The following is a 22,391-nucleotide window of genomic DNA, read 5'->3' on the forward strand; positions in this document are numbered from 1 at the left end:
GCTTGATAAGTGTGAATAAATGAGTTGCAGGTAGTAGCATTACCTCATTTTAAAGAAGGAAAATCTGAGCATTTCAGTAATTTTCTCAGGTTCACACAGCAATAAGTAACAGAACTGAGATCCACATCTATGTCTGTCTCTAGAGTCCTTTTAACTAGTTTTGTGTTACAGATTGTGGAAGAATGGCTGCAAGTAATAGTTCATGGTAATTGGCAGTATTTATTTGTTTGTGTTTGTAACTTGGTTGGTCACATTGATTGAATTTTCAGTTTCCATACAATCCAGTTCGATTCACTTTACTTTTTGGCCACAGATTACATAACTAGTACATGCTGTAAAGGGGAGCTATGCGAACATCTATGGAAATCATTCACGTCAAAGCCGTGCAGTATCAATATAAACAGATGTTTGGAAACATAGCATATTTGTTTAGCATTGTTAATGGGGTCATTATATTAATTCCATCTTCTTCAAATATAGTTACTAAAGCTCAAGCTGTTGTTTACTGCACATGCTCAGTTTATCCAGAAGAAAATGAAGCTGTTGTTAAGAAAGCACTGGAATTTCAAGACCGTGGGACCAAAGTACAACCTTATAGGTAAGAAAGGACAGGATTCTTCTAAACAATTTAACCAAATACTTTTGAAAGTGAAAAATTATGATTTTCTGTTTTATGAAGACATCCCACTTCCTTTTCGTTAGATTTTAATATGCCCACGTCACCCACCTTCTTACTACATTTACGTCAGTTCTGTAGAGCCCTTACAATGGCTTGGTCTGAGCACCCTCTTGTACACTAGATTCCTGTTGTTACTGTTCAAGCTAAACTATTTTGGCCTTGACTTGATTGGTTTCTGGAAAAATTGAGTCTGAACTTTATATCCCAAGTATTAGATACATCCATGCCTCAGCAGAAGAAAAATAAGTATATAAAATAACCTGAGAAACTAGAGAGAAAATTGGATGTTTATTATCTGAAAACATACATTTATTAGACCCTTTATAGCCTTTGTTACCAGCAGGACTGAGGTAAAAGTAGCCTAAATAACTAGTATAGTAGCTTCTGGGTAAAATGCTACAGTAAACTGAGGATAGAGAAGGAAAACAGCAAAACTACAACTGAACATCAAGATAGACATCAAGATAAGGAGTAGATCTAGGTCTCTTTTTTTTTTAAAAACAGAAGTTTTTGTTGATTTCAGAGAGAGGAAGGGAGAGGAAGAGAGAGAAACATCAGTGATGAGAGAGAATCACTGATTAGCTGCCTCCTGCACACCCTGTACTGGAGATCGAGCCCGCAACCTGGGCAGTGCCCTGACCGGGAATCGAACCGTGACCCCCTGGTTCATGGGTCGATGCTCAACCACTGAGCCACACCGGCTGGGTGATTTAAGTCTCTGTGACACCAATTAGTTCTTCAAGTCTGTAACAATTAATAAGGTATTTATAAATATTTCCTTCTATTTTTACTTATTCATGTTTTGAACATTTCCTTTGATCCTTATAGTAGGTTCTTAATATACATATGGTTTGCTTCCTTCTTTTAATTTGATATTTTCCTTTGCCCATTCACACACAAGTGGACAAGTTAATCACACTTGTATTTCCCTTATTTTACTTCATTATTTAGTAACTCCTGTTGGTAGCTAGCAGCCAACCTAATGTTCTGAGTGATTAGCTAAATCACCACCTAGTTGCAAAGAGAATTACTGCAGGTATATAACCAAATTCATCAATATGGATGATCATTTGTCAGGAATAAGGTTTCTAAGAATGTAATATGGCAAAAATGGAGGAACATCTGTATTTTATTTCACTAGATTTTACTTCAGGTAAGCCATTATTATTAATCTATGATAAGGTATAAAATACACAGGTAATATTTAAGGACATATTATAAAGACAGAATAATCTGGGATTTGAGCTCAAATTAAAGTGCATATATTTAAGAGGTTTATAATTACTTGTTGGGGATACTTTCAAAAGAAATTATGAATTACTTAAGGAAACACACTATATGGCCTCTAAGAATCATTTTTTTAATCCTTACCCAAGGATATTTTTCCATTGCTTTTTCAGAGTGAGTGGAAGGGAGAGAGAGAGAGAGAGAGAGGGAGAGGGAGAGGGAGAGGGAGAGGGAGAGGGGAGAGGGGAGAGGGGAGGGGGAGGGGGGAGGAGAGGAGGGGAGGGGGAGGGGGGAGGGGGGAGGGGGAGGGAGAGGGAAACATTGATGTGAGAGACACATTGACTGGTTGCCTCCTGCATGCTCCCCAAGGCCAGGGATTAAGCCTGCAACTGAGGTACGTGCCCTTGGCTGGAATCGAATGTGGGGCCCTTCAGCCCATGGGCCAACTCTCTAAGCACTGAGCAAAACTGGCCAGGGCAAGAACCATTTCTTAACTGCCAAAGTGATAGACTTTAGGGTTGAAAGCAATATTATATGCCATCTAATCCAATCGCCTGTTTCTAACTTTTCCTTCTAATATCCCAGAAATATTCGCCTCACTTTGGACTTTAGCCATCATGATACTTACCTATGTCAATGCAACTTTTTTGCCTGCCCCTATTGTATAAACGGCAAACATTATAGAAATACTAACTTAAAAAGAACAAGTTTTTCCAAATCCCACTTAACCATTTAACCATTCTGAACAGTTTGAGAAGGTTGTGCATATTGTAAGTTTTAATTGGTATTGTCAAATTACCCACCAAAATATACATCTTATAAACCCATTTCCCCACAGCTTCACAAATACTGGGTTTTATCAGACTTTAAATCCTTACCAGTCTGAGGAGTGAGGATGAGATCTCATTGTTGATTAAATTTTCACTTCTCTATTAACGAATTTGGGCACATTTGCTGTTTACTGACTGGGAAGTGTACTGTGGGGTAAATAAGACTGAGGATTCCAGAGTAGTAGACTTCAAACATTTTTGCAATGTTTGAACAAACACTTTTTCGAATACTCCCTAAACATTTGAAAATAACTATATAACCTTTTATGTGTTTTAAAGTTGATGTCTAATATTTTTTATCATACGTTTATTTTTTATAACGTCTTTTTAAAAAAATGTACCTTTGTTGATTTCAGATAGAGGAAGGGAGAGGGAGAGAGATAGAAACATCAATGGTAAGTCATTGATCGGCTGCCTCCTGCACGCCCCCTACTGGGGATTGAGCACGAATTGTGAAAAGCAGATTGACCTTGTCAGAGAAAGTCTGACTTTATTTTTGAATTCAGATAAACACATTAACATACCCCCGTGAGTTACTTCTAATTTTAATCTAAGACAGATATGTAGAAATAAGGAGGGGAAGCAGAAGGGAGGAACGGAGGGGGAGAGAGAGGGCAGAGGGGAGGAAGTTGAAGAACAGAGCTTTCCAATGTTTGGCAAACTCTTAAGGTTTTCTTACCCAAACTCTGTTCTTACATTGGAGAAGAGAGCCACATTCTTGAGTTGTCCCTTTGTTTAGCATCCTAGAGATTTAACATCCAGGACAATGTACTATAACAAGGCAAGTGCCTTTTTTTTGTTAAGCGGAGAAGGGTACCGTGGAAGGAGAGGAAGGAAAAGTGGCTGTAACATGGATTTTTTACCTACCTCAGTGGATTTTTGTGGGGATTGAATATATTACCACACAAACGGTGCCTGGCACATAACAAATGTTCAATAAATGTAGCCTGTTCATGTTCTTTCCCACCTTTTCAACTGTATCATTCTTCTTTTTATGTGTCTTGTCATTGTATGTTAGGGATATTAGCTGTTTTCATATGAACTACAGATATTTGTAAATAAAATTTTAATTAAAAATTGCTTTAGAGAAACCTCAAGTTTCTGTGTAGACAAGTGTATCAATCTTTTCCTTATGGCTTGTGTTATATTGATCCCCACCTTATACAAATTTTTTAACCAGTTTTCCTTTAGTATTTTTATGTTTAAATAATTGATTTATCTGCTGTTTATTTTGGTAAAGGAGTAAAGTATGGATCATGCTTTATTCCCTCCCTCAAATCTTCCCCCCTCCATCCCCAACTCTTTTTAAATGCCTCTGTTTTTATATGCTATAATCCTGCATATACTTCTGTGTGAGTCTGTAACTCCATTCTACTCTGTTGATGATTGTTTCTGTTTGTGTAGGGAACATATATGAACAGGCCTCAGAAATTCAGTGTGTTGGTTACAAGGTTGGTGAAAGGAGCCACCAGCTCTCTTGCCTTTAGAACTTACACAGCTTTTGTTCTACTTCAGCTCAGTTCAGCACAAGCATTTACTGAAGCACCACCATTTGCTAGACACTTTGGCGTGTCATGTGTGTTTGCTCACATTCTAGGTGACCTCTCTCTCCGTGTACTCACTTTATGCCCCAGACACATGGAAACACTGGCTGTATTCTGAACCAACATTTTCATGTTTTCCTTTCTGCTGGAATCACCTTCTTTACCTTATTGGAAACCTTATTTTTCAAGATGTAGCACTGAGGCTGCTTCCTCTGTGAAGTCTTCATATTTGCTGTCTCCCGTGGCCAGAGCTGATCGCACTTTATTCTGTATTACCACGTACTTTTGTCTCTACTTGGTTCATTCTTCTTATTTGGGGTTCTTTATATTGTAAACTGATTAGTTTCTACAACTTTTAGATGGTTTTGCCCAGCCAGTGTAGCTCGGCTGTTGAGCATTGACCTGTGATCCAAGAGATCCTGGTTCCCAATCAGGGCAAATGCCCCGGTTTTGGGCTCGATCCCCAGCAGGGGGTGTGCAGGAGGCAGCCAATCAATGATTCTCTCTCATCATTGATGTTTCTATCTATCTCTTCCTCTTTCTTCCTCTCTCTGAAATCAATAAAAACATATTAAAAATTTTTTAAAGGTTTTAAATTTCAGAATATACAAAATTATTGAGTTCCTGATATTTTAATTTATGTGAAAATGTGTTTATTACTTTGATTAAATATATTTTAATTGTAAAAGTATGGAAATATAAGAATTTATTATTTATGAATGAACCACTATTAAGTAGAAAATTAAATACTAAATATAAAAACCAAAATTTTATTTTAAACATATTAGTGATTACTGAGTTTTATATTTCTTATATGAAGGCTTTATTATGTACTTTCTTGAACTCCACATAATTCATCCAGTAATACTCAAAGAGTTGTTGGGAAGAATCGTGTAGTTAAAATGCTCGCCAAATTTTTATGCTGTAATTGTGCAAACAGTAAAACCAAAAGAAGGAAGTCATACTTTGTGTAGTTTGACATGTGGAAGTAAAGGGTATTTTGGATTGCACCTTTGTGATTACTACATATTTACCTGTTTGGATCACGGGAGCCTTTTTTTTTATTATTAACATTAATGTCTTGGGGAAGAGTTTTTAATTTGCTGAAAGGTTGGTATTCTTGGCATAGTTTTTTTAAAGATGGAGAACTTGGGAAGTAGAATAAATTATGAGTTAACATGAAATATTAACGTTTTAAATTATAGTAGTATTGTACAGTTTCAGCATTTTATCCTAATTTGGAATTTATGTTGAAATGATTGGTAAAACATAATAGAAGAAACTGTGTTGCATGCAGTCACTGTCTCCCTCCACTGGCAGACTCGCCCTCTAACTGTAACTGTTTGTCCCCTGCAGGCTTAGCCCTCCTGTCCTTCCGCTGTGCTCCTTGAAGGAAATTCGTTTGTCTACTGATAAATTTTTCAGAGTGGAACCATCTGAAATTACCAATGGCTGTTTTCTTTCTGTTCTAACAAGGGAGGTAAGGAAACAACAAATCCTCAGGAACTTTTGAGCGCTTTGTAACAGTGTGCTTATTTTATAAATAGCCAAAGGGCAGGACTAATAATTATCACTGTGTGGCCAGAAAAAAAAAGCCTGTTTTTCTCTTTATACTTCTCCTGAGTGTTCCTCCCTTGTGAGCTCTCCATCCCCACTTCTCTAAGCACTTTGTCAACATCTAGTTCATCTTATTTCACATTAGAAATAAGCTCTGTAATTCTTTTTCCCCCCGTCAGGTTCATAAGTGGGTAAGTTTAATTACAAAAAAGTCATTTGCTGAGGCTCATGGGATATATTAGGGGCTAAGGCCTAAAAACCATTTCTTTTAGTATAATAATATACTCTTTTACTTCTTCTGAAACACTGATAAATATTTGTGATATACACACTAAGTTAACTCCCACATTTAGTGCCTGCTTCTTTATTGTAGCGGGACCCATCTGAGACAGTGTCTGTGAAAGATGTTCTGGCCCGCGCTGCATCGAAGGGCCTACTGGAGGGGATTGAGCTGGGAAAATCTTCGAAACGGGACAAGAAGAAGAAAAGATCGAAAACTTCGTTGCCAAAAGCTCCCTCTACTGATAGTAACGGCATTCAAATGAAAATTGCTGAGTTCCTGAGTAGAGAAACTAATGCAAATGCTAATCGGTCACAGGTAGCAACAACAAAAACCTCTCTCACACAGAAAAGCACAATTCAAGTGGGTTCTTCCTCACAGGTCAGAAAACCCAGCAAGCCTGCCACCAATCCCTTAGTGCCCACATTTAGGAAGAACACATCTGCCTCCAGGCCATGTGAACGTCCCACAAACCTCGTAAGACCTCGCCCCGAAGGCAGGATGGTTGTACTGAAACCTGTAGAAATTGTTTTGCCTCCAGTAGCGTTCCCGTTTTCAACTCCCCAAGAAATCAGACCTCAGATACCAACTTACCATTTCTACTATCGCTGGATTACACCCAAGACTGTTGTGCCCGGCTACCTTTCCACATCATCAATATCCAGAAAAGGAGAGAAGCCTAAAGAAAACTTACCTTCCTCCCTACTCAGACATCGTCGACCATGGCTTTGACTGTCTTGTGTGTGTGTGGTTGTTTTACAGGGGTCAAGAGCAGTTGATTTTTTTCAAAGTCTGATATTTCTCTGAAGGTTAGACATTCCTACACAAGATACTCATCCTTTCGGTTACTTAGTATCTTCTAAATGTGATATTACCTTCAAGAGAATTAAGACAAGTGAGAAACAATAATGTAGGCAGTTAAGCAAAGCAAAATTCAGAGATTTCAACAGCTCAGTGCTGATCTGCTCTAGAATGTCTACCTGTAGACTCAGTATCGGCTGTTAGAACTTGTCTCACCCTTATTAACTTCCAGTGTGGGCTTAGGACAACTACTTTAAAAGAAAGCTGCAACCATGTGTTCCTGCCTTATTAACAAGCTTTTCTCAAAACTTAATTTGTGAGGCAATTTATTAGGAAGCCCAGGTGTGGAAAAGATGCTGGCCCTCTCTCACTGACTTAAGATGATTGCTCTTCAGTGTCTAGTCAGTCATAGTTTAACATTTTCAGTCACTATCGAGGTTCATTTTTTTCTTAAGTAGCAAAACATTGTTTAAGCAGGGGATGATGTGAGTTTTGTAATGTGACTGCGGTTGGGTATGAGTAGGAAGAACAGGAAGCTCCAAAGTTCCAGGTGTGGGTAGTTCAGATGTCCACTTAGAGTGAAAATTGTTTCTCACTGGAAGAGCTTCCAGGATCCTGAGCAGATCGAACATAATCAGCCCCCCCCTTCTACTTATGCCAACTGCTATTGTAAAAAAAGTGACTGTAAGCAAATTTCCATCTAAATAGTAATGATTTTGAGCAAGAGGCAAACTGTTGAATGTGATACCTAATGTTGAAGAAACCCATAACATTTCTGATTCTATTCAAAGATCAAATATTGAAATCTACGAGTCATTTCAAATGGCACACAGTAATCAAATTTTGGTAAATCATTTCTGATGCACAATGAAAATATATTATAGCACTGTTAATTATATTAAAAACCAATTAATCTTGAACGTATCATCAATTGTCTACCAAGAATTGGTATGATTATCATTTCTGGGTCTGTTGATTCTTTTTTTCATCATGGTAAAATAAATTGCTTGACATTAAATCGAGTAAGTTACAACTATAAATCCTGTTGTTCAAAAAAGTGTTCAGACACATTCACAAAGTTTGAATTTAAGGTTCTGTTTCAGAATTCAGTTGTGCTGAGCGTTATGCAAATTTCTTAATGTTTAATTGGGGGGCACGATTTTAGTAGAATATTACCCTCTTCCAAATGAATTTTTAGGTCTGTTTCAGCTCTAATGTTCTATTTTTTATTTTCTCACTTGAAGTGAGGATAAAAAATGGTGAATATCATTTTAGTAGTAATAAATTTTTATTTTAGCCGAAGGTCTACATTTATCAGTAAAATGTGTCAGCGAAGAAAGGAAACAAAACTTTTTATACTTGAACCAGACGTATATTTTAAATACCAAGAATTCTCATGTTAATTATGAACCTTAAAATGTACAAATATTTTAAATGCTCAGCTTATTCTACTAACCCCAGAAGTCAAAAACAATCTATTTCTTTGCTCTAGAAGTTACAGTTTCACCCTCTTACTCCCCCGCTGTCTGGCTTGGAGTATCCATGCCTCTGGAGGCCAGTGCAGCTGAATTGAACTTTGTTCGGTAAAGAGCTGGTGTTTTATTCCGCGAATCTTTTACCCCTTTCCTACCCTCTTCCCCCTGCCCCAGGCTGAAAAGTACCCCATTGTCCAAGAGTAGCAGGTCTGAGGTTTTTGTGGTAAGTTCTAAGAAAACTCTCATTGTTATGAAATAGCTCAGGCTATTTTTCTGATCGCTAGAGCAGCATGATTCACTTTGTGTCATTTTAGCCACTTAGGTTCAGATTCTCATAACAGGCACCTGCCACTAAATTATTTTTCTCATTAGAAGCCTATGGAGATTCTGAACTAAAAACCATTCATTAAGCCTGCAGTTTTCTTCTTGAGAATCTTCTGAGGAGGACATTATAATTATTTACTTTGGTGGAGTTAAAAGAGAAAAGTACTTGGGACAAAAACAGTATTTGAGAATCTAGTGAAGGAGAATTGACAACACTGGCATTTTTCTTTCTTGAGCTTCCTAGAGAAAGGTGTTGCAAAAATCTAAAAGAATACTGGTATTTTGGTGTTCCATTAGCAAATGCAGATTTTTATCTAAATTTACCACCTAGTAACATTTGAAACCAAAGTGAAATTTTGTTCCTTGGGAGTAACTGCCTTTGATACAAGTAAAAGATAAACCACCGGAGGAAATGCAAGATGAGCAGAGAACGGGCACATACTTTAACTTTTGTTTTTCTTCTTCCACGTCACTCAACCGATAGGGATTTAGTGCCTGTACAACTGTGTCTTCATTCTTTTCTTTCTTTTTTTAAAAAAATATATCTTTATTGATTTCAGAGAGAGGAAAGGAGAGGGAGAGAGAGAGAGACAGAAACATTAATGATGAGAGAGTCACTGGGGATCGAGCCCGCAGCCCAGGCACGTGCCCTGACCGGGAATCGAACCGCGATCTCCTGGGTCCTAGGTCGATGCTTGGCCGCTGAGCCACGCCTGGCCAGGTTGGTCTTCATTCTTTGATGCCAGGTTCTTTCTAGTTCTTACCAGCTGGAAATATGCAATAGCTAATCAAAGCTGAATCTTACATTACTGAAATGATTTTTAATCTGAGGAAAGAATAATTTGAAAATAAAATGACTAGCGTGGAGACACTAAAGTTGTATCTCTACCCCTGCATATATATGACTGAGATGCCAGATAAATGAGCCAAACACTTTATGCAGCTAAGTTTATTCTCACAACATATTACATTTAACTGTGTAAATGTGGTCAACAGCAAAGTGGGCAGAAAGCAAAACCAAATGTTCTTTCAGGATAACCAAGCTGCTTTGGGTGGCAGGGAGTTCTCTCGTTGATACAGTGTGAGCGGTATCTTTTCCCTGAAGCTGAAATAAACGTCATATTACTGGCTATGTAACACACCTGTTAGCTGGGTATTAGGGTAAGCCTGGCAAACTAGAGAGCGAACGGTTTTACTAACTTGTGCTAATACCAGGGAAACGTTTTTCTTGTCTGTGAAACCCTGAATTTGTGTTGCGATGCTTATGGACATGAGTGTGTCATACAAGAAAAGGGCAGACTTAGGACTCTAGTAAATGACCTGTTGTAGAATCACCTTACCAATGTCCATCATAAAATCACAGAGTGGATTTTTTAAAAAAGTAGCAGTGCCAACAGGTTGTCACCAAGAACTTATTTTAATGGAAATGAGTCTAATGTCCCTTCATGCAATAAGACACAAACAAAAAACAATGGTTGTAATTTGCTATGGGTGGAAACAAAGGGCGCATGGACATGTGTCTGTCTTTCAGGAGATCACACATGTTGTGAAGGGTATAAAAATGCAGCACCAAGCAGTGCTTGAGTTTGCAAAGTAAAACTTTGAGCCATAGGCATGTTGGCCATTCCCCTTGATGCTGCCGAGGAGCACGTGTATGAGGTGGCAAAAGTCTGTGTCTATCTAGCTGCTTTTAAAAAATAAAAGGAACTTTAAGCATTTTGCCTTTTCTTCTACATATTCCAATAAAAATGTGACTACAAATCATTACAAAACCACCTTTTAGGCAACGTATAAGTTCATTGAGATTACTCAGACCTGGATACACTGTGAGAGGATATCCAGTAAAGATAATACATTAACACAATAATGCAGTATATTTCAGTAAAAATAGAATAAATAAAAATATTTTAAGCTGTATTTAACAGGTTAATTAAAAAAATGGTAAGACATACAAGGCATAGTGAACATGGCTGCCTGTTTGCAGAATCACAGATATAAAGAATGCATAGATAACGGAGGTGTCGCTACAACATCAGGTCGAACGCCGGCATCCTTGCAAAACACACACACATTCGTACATACTTTTTGGCCATGGCAGAAAAGTGTCTGAATATAGTGTTTAACATAAGTAACTTTACAAAGTTAACCGCATTTAGTATCTTCAAAACAGAGTATCCGCAGTAAAGTTTTCAATATGTAAAGGCTGTTGTCATTCATCTTAATGTATCTTATAATTGCATATATAAATCAGTTTGCTACTTAAAGCTAGCTCAGTACGCTTGATCCTGAAAACAAACATATGTCTTAAAACTGAACAGGGGGTTCTGGGAGAGATTTCCAGTACGAAAGTGGATTCGTTCAGAATTTTTTATTTATCATACTACAACATCTCACCGTGGAGCTCAAGATGAAAGAGAATCATGATCTCTTAGTGTGGGTCCTAATCCTGGTTTTTCTCTCTAACTTTTATCAGACCTCAGGCCAGGTGACTGAGCCTCTCGGTACTTCATGTTTGTATTTCTCAAATGTGTTTAGGACCTTACAGTACCTTCACTACCTTATAAGGCTCAAATGTTGATAAGAATGTGGAAACCAACTGACAGGCACACAGCAGAGGATACACAGAAAGCAGTTCCTTTTATCACTGGATGTTGTAAAATGTTGATTTTGACATTAAAAAGTAAACATGATGAATGTTTGGACTGATCTCCTTAGCAAATTCCTTTTGAAACAGTGTTATCAAGGGTCTAAACCTGTGTCTTACAGCTAAGTTTCATATCTATAGAGAGAGCAGGAAACCGCTAGTTTTGGGAAACTTGTTAAATAGCGCATTGTCCTTACGTACATTCTGCTCTGATATGAAATTTTTAAATCTTGAAAATATAACGGAAAAAATATAAATTTAAAAATATAGCTAGTGGAGTCGAACAAATTCTAACGGTAAGTACAGAAGTTCAAGAAAGGTCCAATTTAATGTAATTTGTTGCCATGGAAAATACATGATGGACGGACACCTTTTTGCAAAAAGCATTGAGGGTAAGACTGAGCTAGACGTGGAATCCTAGCAGACGTTTACTTAGGAGGAGGTCTAGCAAAAGAACGTGGTGGTGATGATATAAAATATAAATGGCATTTCCTCAACTCCAAATTGCATATTGGCTAATTACCAGACTAAGGATGGAAGGCGGGCGAGGAACACGTCATTTGAATGTTGTTTATGCCGAGAATGGCCGCAGTGACTAATTCCCTAGCCGCGCTGTACAGTGTAAGGCAGACGTCTGCACGTGTCCCACCCGAAATGCATGATGATTTTGTTAACCTCTTGCTTTTTCTTAATCAGTGTGAACACCATCTGAAAAGAAAGGTGATTTTTGTTGGATTTTAATTTCTGAAATTTGGTTTGTTTCCAATTTTGAAGTTTCATTTTTTTCCCCAACACCCCGCAAACAGCTGAAGACATGAAATGTGTCCTTGTGTCAAAGAGCTCGCCAGGGAAAGCTGCCCGCTGGTTTCCATACCGATGCCAGTAGCCAATTTTGTCAACCAAAAGGTTCAATTTTACGAACTGAACTCAAACAAGGACTCGTCACCCTGTTTTTACAGCATCTCAATGGGATCTGGTGTGCAGCGTCTCCTCCGACGTCGAAAACAGGGCAAAGCGCTGTCGGACTTGAACGCCGCCTGTGACAGATCCAGTCAAGAAGCCGGCGACCTGACCCGGGCGGCGCCATCCCCTCCGAGGCCGAGGCCACCTGTGTGTGTGTGAGTAAGTGACGGTCACGATATTTACAGTGAGGGAGACCTTCCACCGCTCATGATGTAACTTACGGCAAAAAAAGTAGTCATGCTTCTTTTCATATCACATGATGGTGGCAAGACGAGAGAACATGCTTGTCTAACACTGTTTGGCGAAGGGTAAGTTCTCTGGAGACAAGGCATCAGCACTGACTGGAAGGCCGGGCGACAGTCACTCTGCGGGCAGCTGCCCACCTTCAGCGACGGTTACAGATCCCTCCAGCACACGCGCTACGGCGTGTCCGTGACAGGGCGCTTCTGTTTCAAAGTGTCAATGAGGGATAAGACCCCGCGTTTTACATTGGTTGTGACTCTTCTGGTCACCGAGTCTGCTGGCGGAGGCGGCGGTCGAACTTTCTGCGAAGGCGGCCTGGCTACCAAGCACTTCTGGTATCGCAGCTGAAACAGAACACGGTTGACGGTCATTAGGAGCGTATGGTCCCTTCCTGTTCAATGCGATTTTAAGTCATCACCAATACATCTACTCCCCAAGTGAACGACCCAGCTCCTGAACACGAATTCAAGGACTCAGTAAGTCCTTCCTACGAGTGGAGTGTGTTAAATGTTCTGCAAAGACCCTGCGGCCTGGCAGAGCCGCTCTGGCTTCGCCTCCTTCCAGGCAGCTCCCCCCCACTCGTCCTCTGCAGGGCCCGGCCGCGACTCGCGTCCCTCACAGCCAAAGGGCAAGGCTCACTCTGACAAGTCTAAAGCTCACTGGGTTAATTTAAAAAGATCCGTTAGTACCGGCACCACGGACAGCTGCTTATCCTTCAGAAATATAACAGCACAACCCACCTGCTTTTGTATTAAAGCAAAAATGAGTAATTCTTGAAGAGAAAAAGGATTGGAAGAGATTATTGATGTCATTTTCCCTCAAGGCGCATATGAGGGGTGGGTGCCCGCCGCTCAGAGGCAGCGCGGTGGACAGGCAGTGGGAATTCTGGCTCTGCCCCGGGCTTCTGAACCACAGGACTGACTGAGTTATTAACTCTCTGAGCCTCAGTTTCTTCAATTGTAAAATGGCTGAAGAATGGGGATGTTTCCTATGATTAAGGAATACTTGTAGGGTGCCTAAAATAGGCCTGGCAACACAGAAGGCATTCATAAATGTTTGTTCCCTTCCCTATTTCCTGCTTTAATGAAAACTGAATGACTTATTAACAGATTCCAGGATACACATAAAAGTCTAAATCTCAATGGTTTAATTTTTAAAAATCCATTAGTATTGGCACCACGAAACAGTTTCCATCCTTCAGAAATATCACACAATCCACCTGCTTTGGTATTAATGCAAAGATAAGTAGTTCTTTAAAATTAGATAAAAATGTTAAAATTTATCAAGTTTTTTTCTTTTTTTTTTTTTTTCTATCCAGGCATTTAAAAATAATTCCATGGCTGGTTTTAAAAAACCTACTTAAATATTAATAAGTTCTTAGTACAGTTATGAAACAGGCTGATGCTTCCCCTGAGAAGCACAAACTATCTACAGCAAGACTTTGGGTCACAACACTCTGTCACAGCCCACAGGCCGCAAAACTAACCCCTTCCAACCCAATCATACGAAAACTGGTTTACCATGTGTCTGTTCTGTGTAAGGTATCCTGCTAGGTCAGCACCACGACCCAGACCACACACTTGTAAAGCACGGAGTTATGATTGGCCAGCTGTGGCAACATGGTACCGTTCCCACTAATCAGGCACATCCAGTATGAGTCAAAATTGTGCCCGATGAATTTCACCAACGATCCCTCTTTGTCTTATTCTAAATTTCACCAAAATATTTTCAGCTGGGCCTCTACCACACAGCTGCAAAATCTGCCTAACAATTCAGTAGATTCAAAAAAACGTGTTCACGCCAGATATCTCAGATGGCACAAATTCACGCATCATACAGACGTGAGTCAAGAGGAAAGCCTCTGAGTTAGAAACGCTGGCTTCAGAGGGTAAAAAAGGGTTTCATTTTATCAACATGCCTGACACAGGATTGGCTGAGCCTCTTCAGCCGGCTTCCCCAGTACCATTAAAATAGTACGCAAATGAGTAAAAAATTGCTTCTAAGGCACAAAATGGGTCCGGGAATCTGAAAACTAACTGTAACCAGTGATAAAGCTAATTATTTAATTGTCGCTGGCATTTAAAATGTATAATTAAGGCTGAAAGCCATTCATTTTATGACTGAAACCATCTGCTACAATCATTTTCAATTTCACGAATACCTAAACAGTCATACTCCACTTCTGCTTGGCTGAACTCTCCGGTGTTCTCTTTCTTCTCATAGCCCCTGCATCCCATCTCAGTCTCGCTGGCCGGGTCAGGAGGTTCATCTCGACTCCTCCGCACTCTTGCCCCCCCCCCCCACCCGCCTCTACATGCAGAGTCCTGGCTCCACAGAACCAGGGGGAACTGTACCACCGACAAAGGACTGTGGGAAGAGGGAAGCCAGATACTGAGTGCACACCACCAGGTCTTCCCTTCCCTTCCCCCTCCTGCCCTTTCCATTGCCATCAAGGTCTTTATGATAAAAGTCGATCAGCTCTCTTCTCTTGTCCCCACCGTTGCCATCGACCGTCCACCTCCATCCTTTCCTCTCATGCTTAAGCTAACAACGTGCTGTTTGGGAAACCACTGCACTCCCTCACTTTCTCTAAACTCCACCTAGTCTTGGATTCTTGGCATCTTCTGGTCCCCATGCTCTGCAGCCCTCATCTGAACCAGTAACCTGGCCTCCTGGTCGACCCCCCACGCCAGCCCAGTCCTTTCAACCCATCTTCCCCTTTGCTTTCCTTTCTTTCGTTCTTGAGTACACTTTTAAAACCCACGGTGATCAATCACTCTCCCTGCTTAACAGTATTTGCTGAAGATAAACACCTTGGCACAACATTACAGCACTTCGTGATATGGACCCTGCACCCTTCCATGGGTCCCAACAACCCACCCTGCTGTTGCTAGAATATATCACGTGCCAGGTTTTGATGCCAACGACATTCATACAATTCCTCATTTTCACTAGAACTTTCTCAGTGCCCAGCATCACTGGTGCTCAAAGGATATTTGCAGAATGAATGACAAGGTGTTTTTGTTTGAAATCATACATGATGCAAAAGGCACTGGCTTTGTTACCCACAGCACATGGGATTGAACGCAGACTCTATCACCAGCTCTGTGCCCAGCGGCCTGTTTTTCCCTCTTAGCTGCTATTTTCTCATAAATAAAACTGACAACTGCCTAACAGGGTTGTCGTAAGGATTGAATTCATAGATACAAAGTAAATAAAATATGTAAGAACAATGCACGTAAACCAACTATCTGAAATAAAAATCATTTGATACACATTTTTTTTAAAGTACTGAATTTGGTTCCAAACAGCACCAACTCATGCACGACCAACATTTCCTGACCATATCCTGAAATTAATCAGGGACCTAGAATTGAGAACCCTCAGACTTGTGGTTTCAAAGATTGTCCTTTTCAATGTTACTGGGGTCTCAACAGAATTAGGCTCCACCTGGCCCTGCTCCTTTCAGGTGTCCTCGCCCCTTGACACGGCAAACTGTTTATCATAACTGATTCTGTATACAGTAAAGCATTAAAGTTTAGATTCTTCTCCTTTTAAATTAGTAACTTTACTCTAACTTAGGGCCCAGAAAACATAAGCAGGGACATGCAGGTCCAACCAGTCCCTGCAGCAGGATTACTCACCATGCAGGCGGCCTGCACCGCCTCAGACACGTTACCGGCGTTAGGCTCACACCAGAAAACGTGGCACTCGAAGCGCTGGTTCCCAGTGTCCATGATGAAGGCAAACGTGTGGATATCCTTCCCGACGCCCATGAAGGACAGGAATCGCACGCGACACTCCACTAAGATCTCCTCTTCATTCTGCAAGACACACTGCTCAGCAGCCCGCTCTCCCTAGGGAGCCAGGCAAGAGCCACACACACGTTTGGACCTTAAATCAGAGAATCAAACTTAGAGTGGCCACCTATAGGTTTAAAAAATATACAGCCAGACTGAATTTAGGAGACACTTGTATTTTTCTAGAAAAGCAACTTTCTGCAAGGGACTGGAAAGGTTACTGCTGCTGAGAGTGTCTCGCTCTGGCATTTAACCTTGCTCTGAACTACACTGAGACTGTGGTCCGTCCCGTTCCCTGTGCACCAAGGCTCCACACTGCGGGCTCCCTGAGGCTGGGATGATGTCATATACACTTCTCACGTGTGGCCCACACAGGACAACCAGGGGCTCAAAGCCCATCTGCCCAGGTGAACCTCCTGGAAAGCCCACAGCACCCAGAGAAAAGGAACCGCGGGCTCTTTCCATCCAGGTCTTCTTTCTAAGCTAAACAGCACATTGACTCATTTTTTTTAATCTAAAACAAAAGTTGGAAAAATCATTTTTTTCTTTGTCACAAACTGGTGCCCACATGATGCAGTGTGAAGAACTGTTCGGAATTCACCCTTACGAAGACCACGTCCTCTGCAGCAACCAATGCAATTTTTAATGAGTAAACACATCCAGCATGTTGACTTCTGGACCATTAGTATTTGACTTGTTAAGCATTCACTCCCGTGCTGTGGGATTGTTTAGTGGGCCAACTAAGCTAGTCTGAGAGGCCAGGTTTTCCTGGGAGAAATGAGGTTCACGTTGAAATCTGGGTAAGGCAAAGGTGAGGAGCACAGGAGTAGCACTTGCAAAGGCACCAAGGTAGGAAAGCGCGCGGCACGTTTGGAGACCCAAGGAAAATTCAGCGCAGCACGCTGGGGAGGCAGGCAGGGTCAGTGAGCGTCTTCCTCTCCCTTTGAAGGTAAAGTGGGCTTGAAGGTGGCCTACTAGTGGACAGAAGAGCAGGCCAAGGACTAGTGGTCCTTCCATGACAGGTGCTTCACAGAGGCAGAGAAGTGGTCGAGTCTGGAGCCAGCCTGCTACTTCCAGCTCTGCGACCTTGGGTAGTTACCTCTCTGTGCCTCAGTTTCTTCAACCACAAAATTGGGATAATCTGAGTTGAGGCTAATGCTGGCCTCTCTCAAGAGGACCAGTGGCCCCTGCTACTATCAAACCATAGGACCTTCCATAATAGAAACATCTGCGCTCCCAACTGCAGAAAACACAGCCCAGTCACTACTGGAGCCCAAGGGTGACCAGCCAGAAAAGCAAACCATCAGTGTCATCCTGTCACATCTAGCAAATGACTTCAGTTTCTTGGACATATGAGGAAGGACTGATGAACACCAGAATAGAAGCTTCTGAGTCCTGAGGAAAGCAAAGGTGTGCAGATATCCAGACACAAAGGGCAAAATTTCTTATTTTTAATGTAGACTATTTTAATCATAAGCAAGCACAGCTCCCCAGAGCTCAAGCTTTGGCTCCGTGCCTAAGTTTCATGGAAGATTATTGTATCCAAACCTCACTGTGACCCAGATAGGCCAACTGCACCTATGATCCCTCTTACCTTTTCACTGATGACAGTCACAGTAGCATCAGCCACATTCATGTTCACTGATGGCCAATCCTCCTGGTTGGACGAGGTCATTAGACATTCTATGGCATTGTTCAGGGTATCCATTCCTGAATGGATTGAAGGAATAATTGAAAAAGGTCCTAAAGCTATTTATCTCTCTCAAATGTGGGTCCGAATCACCCAGTCAGATCTGCATCCAGGCTGATCTTTTTTTTATAGCCTCAGAAGACATTTCATTTCACATGTTTGCTTAAAAAAAAAAAGTCAGAAGGCAGGGTCACGAGAATGCTAAGATGCAGTGTGTGATGTCCTCTCTGACTGGACCGCGTACTCTTTTCTCTCTCTCTCTCTAAAGGTTCCCCAGCCTTGAGTGTGTAAACAGTACTCAAGTAAATGCAACGTTTTCTAAGCACAGAGCCTTGGGAAAGGGGACCCAACAGAAGCCAGCATCCGCCAGAATACCCCAACCTCCCTCATTTTACTTTGTTACTTAAACAAAGCCAAGTGTGGGTGGCACCTTTACAAAAGTTCTATGAGCTTTTCAATGGGGCACTTTTGCTGCGTGTTCCCACAGCTGTTTTTCAGGGGAATGAGATAACTTTACTGAGATGTAATTCACATAGCATACAAGTCACTCATTTAAAGTGTGTAATTCTGCCCTGGCCAGTGTGGCTTAGTTGGTTGGAACACTGTCTCATACACTTAAAGACTGCGGGTTCGATTCCCGGTCAGGGCACATATCTAGGCTGTGGGTTCGATCCCCAGTGGGGGTGTGTGTGGGAGGCAACCAACTGATGTTTCTCTCATACCTTGACGCTTCTCTCTCTCTCTTCCTTTCCTCTTTCTAAAATCAGTAAAACATATCCTCAGGTGAGGATTTTAAAAAAAAGTTAACGTGTATAATTTAATGGTTTTTTTGTATATTCAGTTATACAACCATCCCTACAACTGACTTTAGAAAATTTTCATCAGCCCTAAAAGAAACCCTGTACCTGTTAGGAGTCACCCTCCATTTCCTCCCAGCCCCCTAGCCCTAGGCAAACAGCTTCCACCCAGACATCTGCCTACCCCGGACATTTCACAGACAGGAATTACAGCGTCTGGGGGCTTTGTGACTGGCTTCTTCCACTTCGCGTGTTGTCAGGGCTCATCCGTGTGGCAGCGTGTGCCAGTGCTTTTCCTTGCCAGTACAATCCCACTGTCTGGCAGCGCCACATTCCCTTTATCCATGCGTCGGCTGACGGACATCTGGGTTGTTTCTACTCTTTGACTGTTAGGATAATGCTGCTGTGAACATTCGCGTACACATTTCTGAGTGGACGAATGTTTTCATTTCACTGGGTACATGCCAAGGAGCAGAATTTCTGGGTCAAATGGTAACTCTGTCTAACCTTCTGAGGAACTGCCAGGCTATTTCCCACAGCGCTGCATCATTTTACACCCAGCAGTACATGAGGGTCCTGACGCTCCACAGCCTTTTCTATCCAGGTAAAGGTGCCAACTCCCACCTCCTCTCAGCCTGCTGTGGCCAAGCAACTAGGTTCTGCCCCTGGGATGCAAGCTGACTGCTGTGTATGCTGCTGCTGGGTCACCTTGACAGGAAAGCACGAGGGCTCCCTCAGCCCTTCCTCCCCGGCAAGCAGTTGACAAGGACTGAAGCAGGTACCCTGGCCCTAGAGATGAAAGCCCCATTTGAGAATGGCAAAGCCCTGGATCATGCTTCTCTGGAATGCTGGGTAAATGAGAAATACGTGCCCTGTATTCTGGGGATCAAAATGCCAGAGCAGCTTGCCTGTCCTCATTGCTCTTTTGATCAGAACTGGCTGTGTGCTCTGGCTGGTGACAGTGCAAGGGCCTGATTCAAGACAGGGAAAGGGGGGAAACCAGCAGACCCACCCTTTTGGGAGGGCGAACACCTCCTGTGAGCTCCCAAACACCCGCAAAGTGGAAAGAGATAAACGTTTCACATACCGACTGGCTTGTCTACAGGTAACATGCCCAAGTACTGCACGTGGAACTTCTGCACCAGCTCAGTCTTTGGTGTTGGAAAATCTACTACAGGGAACAAAAGCAACACATCTTTCTCTGTGGTTCTGACACACACATAAAAACAGCCATCCCTCTGTGTCACCTGGGACACGTTCCCTGTGCCACGCCATCCTGTTTCTAGAGGTAAATAAGGCCACTGTTCTATAAGAACAGACGCTGGGGCTCCGTCAATCAAAACCCCATTCAATTTTCATTTCTAGGCAGAGACACATTTGAAGGCAGGACCTGGAATCTATGTGTGAAGCTGTTACTGTCTCTTTGACGTGTGCTACGTAACAGCTTTTAATGTCCTATGTGGAAGGTGTGGTTTATGCCGAGAGAAAATTTAATCACAAAGGGTGCAATCAGGGAAAAGAACTAAACGGAGCCCCCCAAAATATCAACACACATGTTTTTTAACTAGCTGGTCCTTACCCTAGGCTGTAGATGAGTTAGAAAACCACTAAGGATAGTATTTTTTAATCTTGTCCAACAACAAAGCTCGTCTTGGTCCTTTATGCCTAATCCCACTGACATAAATCAACTCTGTGCCATGGGGGCAGGGGGCACATGTGCACGCTCAGCATGTGCTGGTGGACTTGAGCGTGGTTTTAAGGAGATGAGAAACACCAGGGAACTGAGACCTTTTGGTTCCTGACTAGGAAAGCGCCACCTGTGAAGAGAGTGGCCGCCACCAACCTACCCTGTAAGGGAACGTCGAGGTTCACATTGGTTCTTTCCTGTAAGGAGCTGCAGGCCAGGGCTTTGGCATTCTTCCGTTCGGCCATAATCTGAAGAGGAGGAAACACAGCTTGGGTTTGTGATGACAAAACCCTGTCTCCAGCAATTCTACACCAGCACCCATCTGCGTGTCCTTGCCCTGTGGGTCAGAGCAGCAAGCTGGGACAGCTCCCGGCCCGACCCCTCCTGCAGGAACTGTGGCTGGAACCACAGTTACCAGCTGATCACAGATACCAGCCTGGGCCATGTGGTGGCTGTGGCCGTGGCCTGGGCTTTGCTAGCTCAGGAGAAACTGAGAGTGAGGCTGGGTCATGAAGTCAGCACAAAACCGGAAAGGTGATGTTTGGCAGAGGTGATGGCAAAGTCCTGTGGAAAGGCCTGGCTGAAGGAAGTTGGTGACAGTGTCCTGGGGGTTTGGCTGACTATTTGAACATAAGCCAGCGGGTGATGTGGATGCTCTCAGATCAGGTGCCCTGTCCCTGGGAAATCTGCCCAGTTTCCAGCTGGGCTTGATGCAGACATCTCTACCACGGCATCTGCCACTATTCTGTCCGCCTATTATACCCCCAGACTGGGCGGGACTAAGCTCTATCATTCTGCAGATGGAGTGCCTTTTACGGCAATGCCTGACATGCAGCTGGCCTAGCACATGGTCTGCCTGCTTCTCGGGACCTCGGTGGCAGGTCCGCGTGCCCACTCTCCCACCCTTTCACACCCCTTCCCCTGCTCAGCAGTGAGAAAAGAGAGGGATGAGCCACTGGCCCTGACCACCCTTACCTTGGAACAGATCTCGTGGAGACTTGTGGCGATGGCTTTGGCTGGTGTGTCACATCGAAATACATGACATTTCAAAATTCTTGTATCTTTGTCTCTTGCTACATAAGCAAAATCTCTGTGCAAACAAAATTTATCAGTACATTACAAAAAGGAAGCTTGACCAACACATTCTGGTGGAGCATGTTAACTGAGCTAGTAGCCCGTATGTCAGTGGTAAACAGTAGGCAATGGTTAAAAAAAGGTTTCAAAGGCTACCTAACACAGAGGAACAGTTTTATGGATATTAGGAATTCATTTCTGAGTAAAATAACTACAGGCATATATGTGTTCCGTGCCGCTGAGTTGGCTCTGACTCCTGGTGACCTTATGACTGTGTGATGTCCATAATGTCCCCTCCTCAGCAGCCCTGCTCAGCTCCTATAGACTCAGGCCTAGGGCTTCTATAATGGTGTCAATCCATCTCGTAGCTGGTCTTCTTCTTTTCCAGCATTACTGTGTTTTCCAAAGAACTCTGCCCTCTCATGATGTGCCTGAAGTAGGGCAGCTTCAGTTTTATCATTTTTACGTCTAGCCACGTTTCAGGCATCCTTTGGAGATATTGCAGGTTCAGTTCCAGACCACCATAATGAAGCGAGTCACGCGAAATTTTTGGTTTTCCAGTGTGTATAAAAGTTATGTTTACAATATACTGTAGTATATTGTGTATAATAGCATTATGTCTACAAAAATAATGTGCATACCCTAGTTAAAAATGCTTTATTGCCAAAAATGCTAATCTTCATCTGAGCCTAAGAAAAACAGCGCCAAAAGACTCGCTTGACAAGGGGTTGCCACAAACTTTCAATTTATAAAAAATGTAATATCTGCAAAGTGCA

General features: G+C 42.2%; 2 protein-coding genes across 19 annotated transcripts in view; one reads left to right on the forward strand and one right to left on the reverse strand.

The window, feature by feature from the left end:
* The window catches only part of NSUN7 (NOP2/Sun RNA methyltransferase family member 7), a 31,754-nt gene extending 23,800 nt beyond the window's left edge, over positions 1 to 7,954 (forward strand). For all 4 annotated transcript variants that reach the window (XM_081154910.1, XM_081154911.1, XM_081154912.1 and 1 more), the window contains 3 exons: positions 481 to 598; positions 5,637 to 5,760; positions 6,211 to 7,954. In XM_081154910.1, coding sequence (XP_081011036.1) covers positions 481 to 598; positions 5,637 to 5,760; positions 6,211 to 6,849 — 881 coding nt within the window. In that variant the 3' untranslated portion in view covers positions 6,850 to 7,954. The remainder of the gene's footprint in view (positions 1 to 480; positions 599 to 5,636; positions 5,761 to 6,210) is intronic.
* Positions 7,955 to 10,095: 2,141 nt separating this feature from the next.
* The window catches only part of APBB2 (amyloid beta precursor protein binding family B member 2), a 301,427-nt gene continuing 289,131 nt past the window's right edge, over positions 10,096 to 22,391 (reverse strand). For 7 of the 15 annotated variants that reach the window (XM_081154835.1, XM_081154826.1, XM_081154836.1 and 4 more), the window contains 6 exons: positions 21,517 to 21,631; positions 20,702 to 20,789; positions 19,942 to 20,025; positions 17,962 to 18,077; positions 16,212 to 16,391; positions 10,096 to 12,911 (listed from right to left, as the gene is read on the reverse strand). In XM_081154835.1, coding sequence (XP_081010961.1) covers positions 12,744 to 12,911; positions 16,212 to 16,391; positions 17,962 to 18,077; positions 19,942 to 20,025; positions 20,702 to 20,789; positions 21,517 to 21,631 — 751 coding nt within the window. In that variant the 3' untranslated portion in view covers positions 10,096 to 12,743. Of the gene's footprint in view, positions 12,912 to 16,211; positions 16,425 to 17,961; positions 18,078 to 19,941; positions 20,026 to 20,701; positions 20,790 to 21,516; positions 21,632 to 22,391 lie in introns of all 15 variants that reach the window. The other 8 variants (XM_081154831.1, XM_081154830.1, XM_081154832.1 and 5 more) reach the window with 3 other exon arrangements.

The sequence above is a fragment of the Miniopterus schreibersii genome (genome assembly GCF_964146895.1).
Source record: "Miniopterus schreibersii genome assembly, chromosome: 1".
Lineage (NCBI taxonomy): Eukaryota > Metazoa > Chordata > Mammalia > Chiroptera > Miniopteridae > Miniopterus > Miniopterus schreibersii.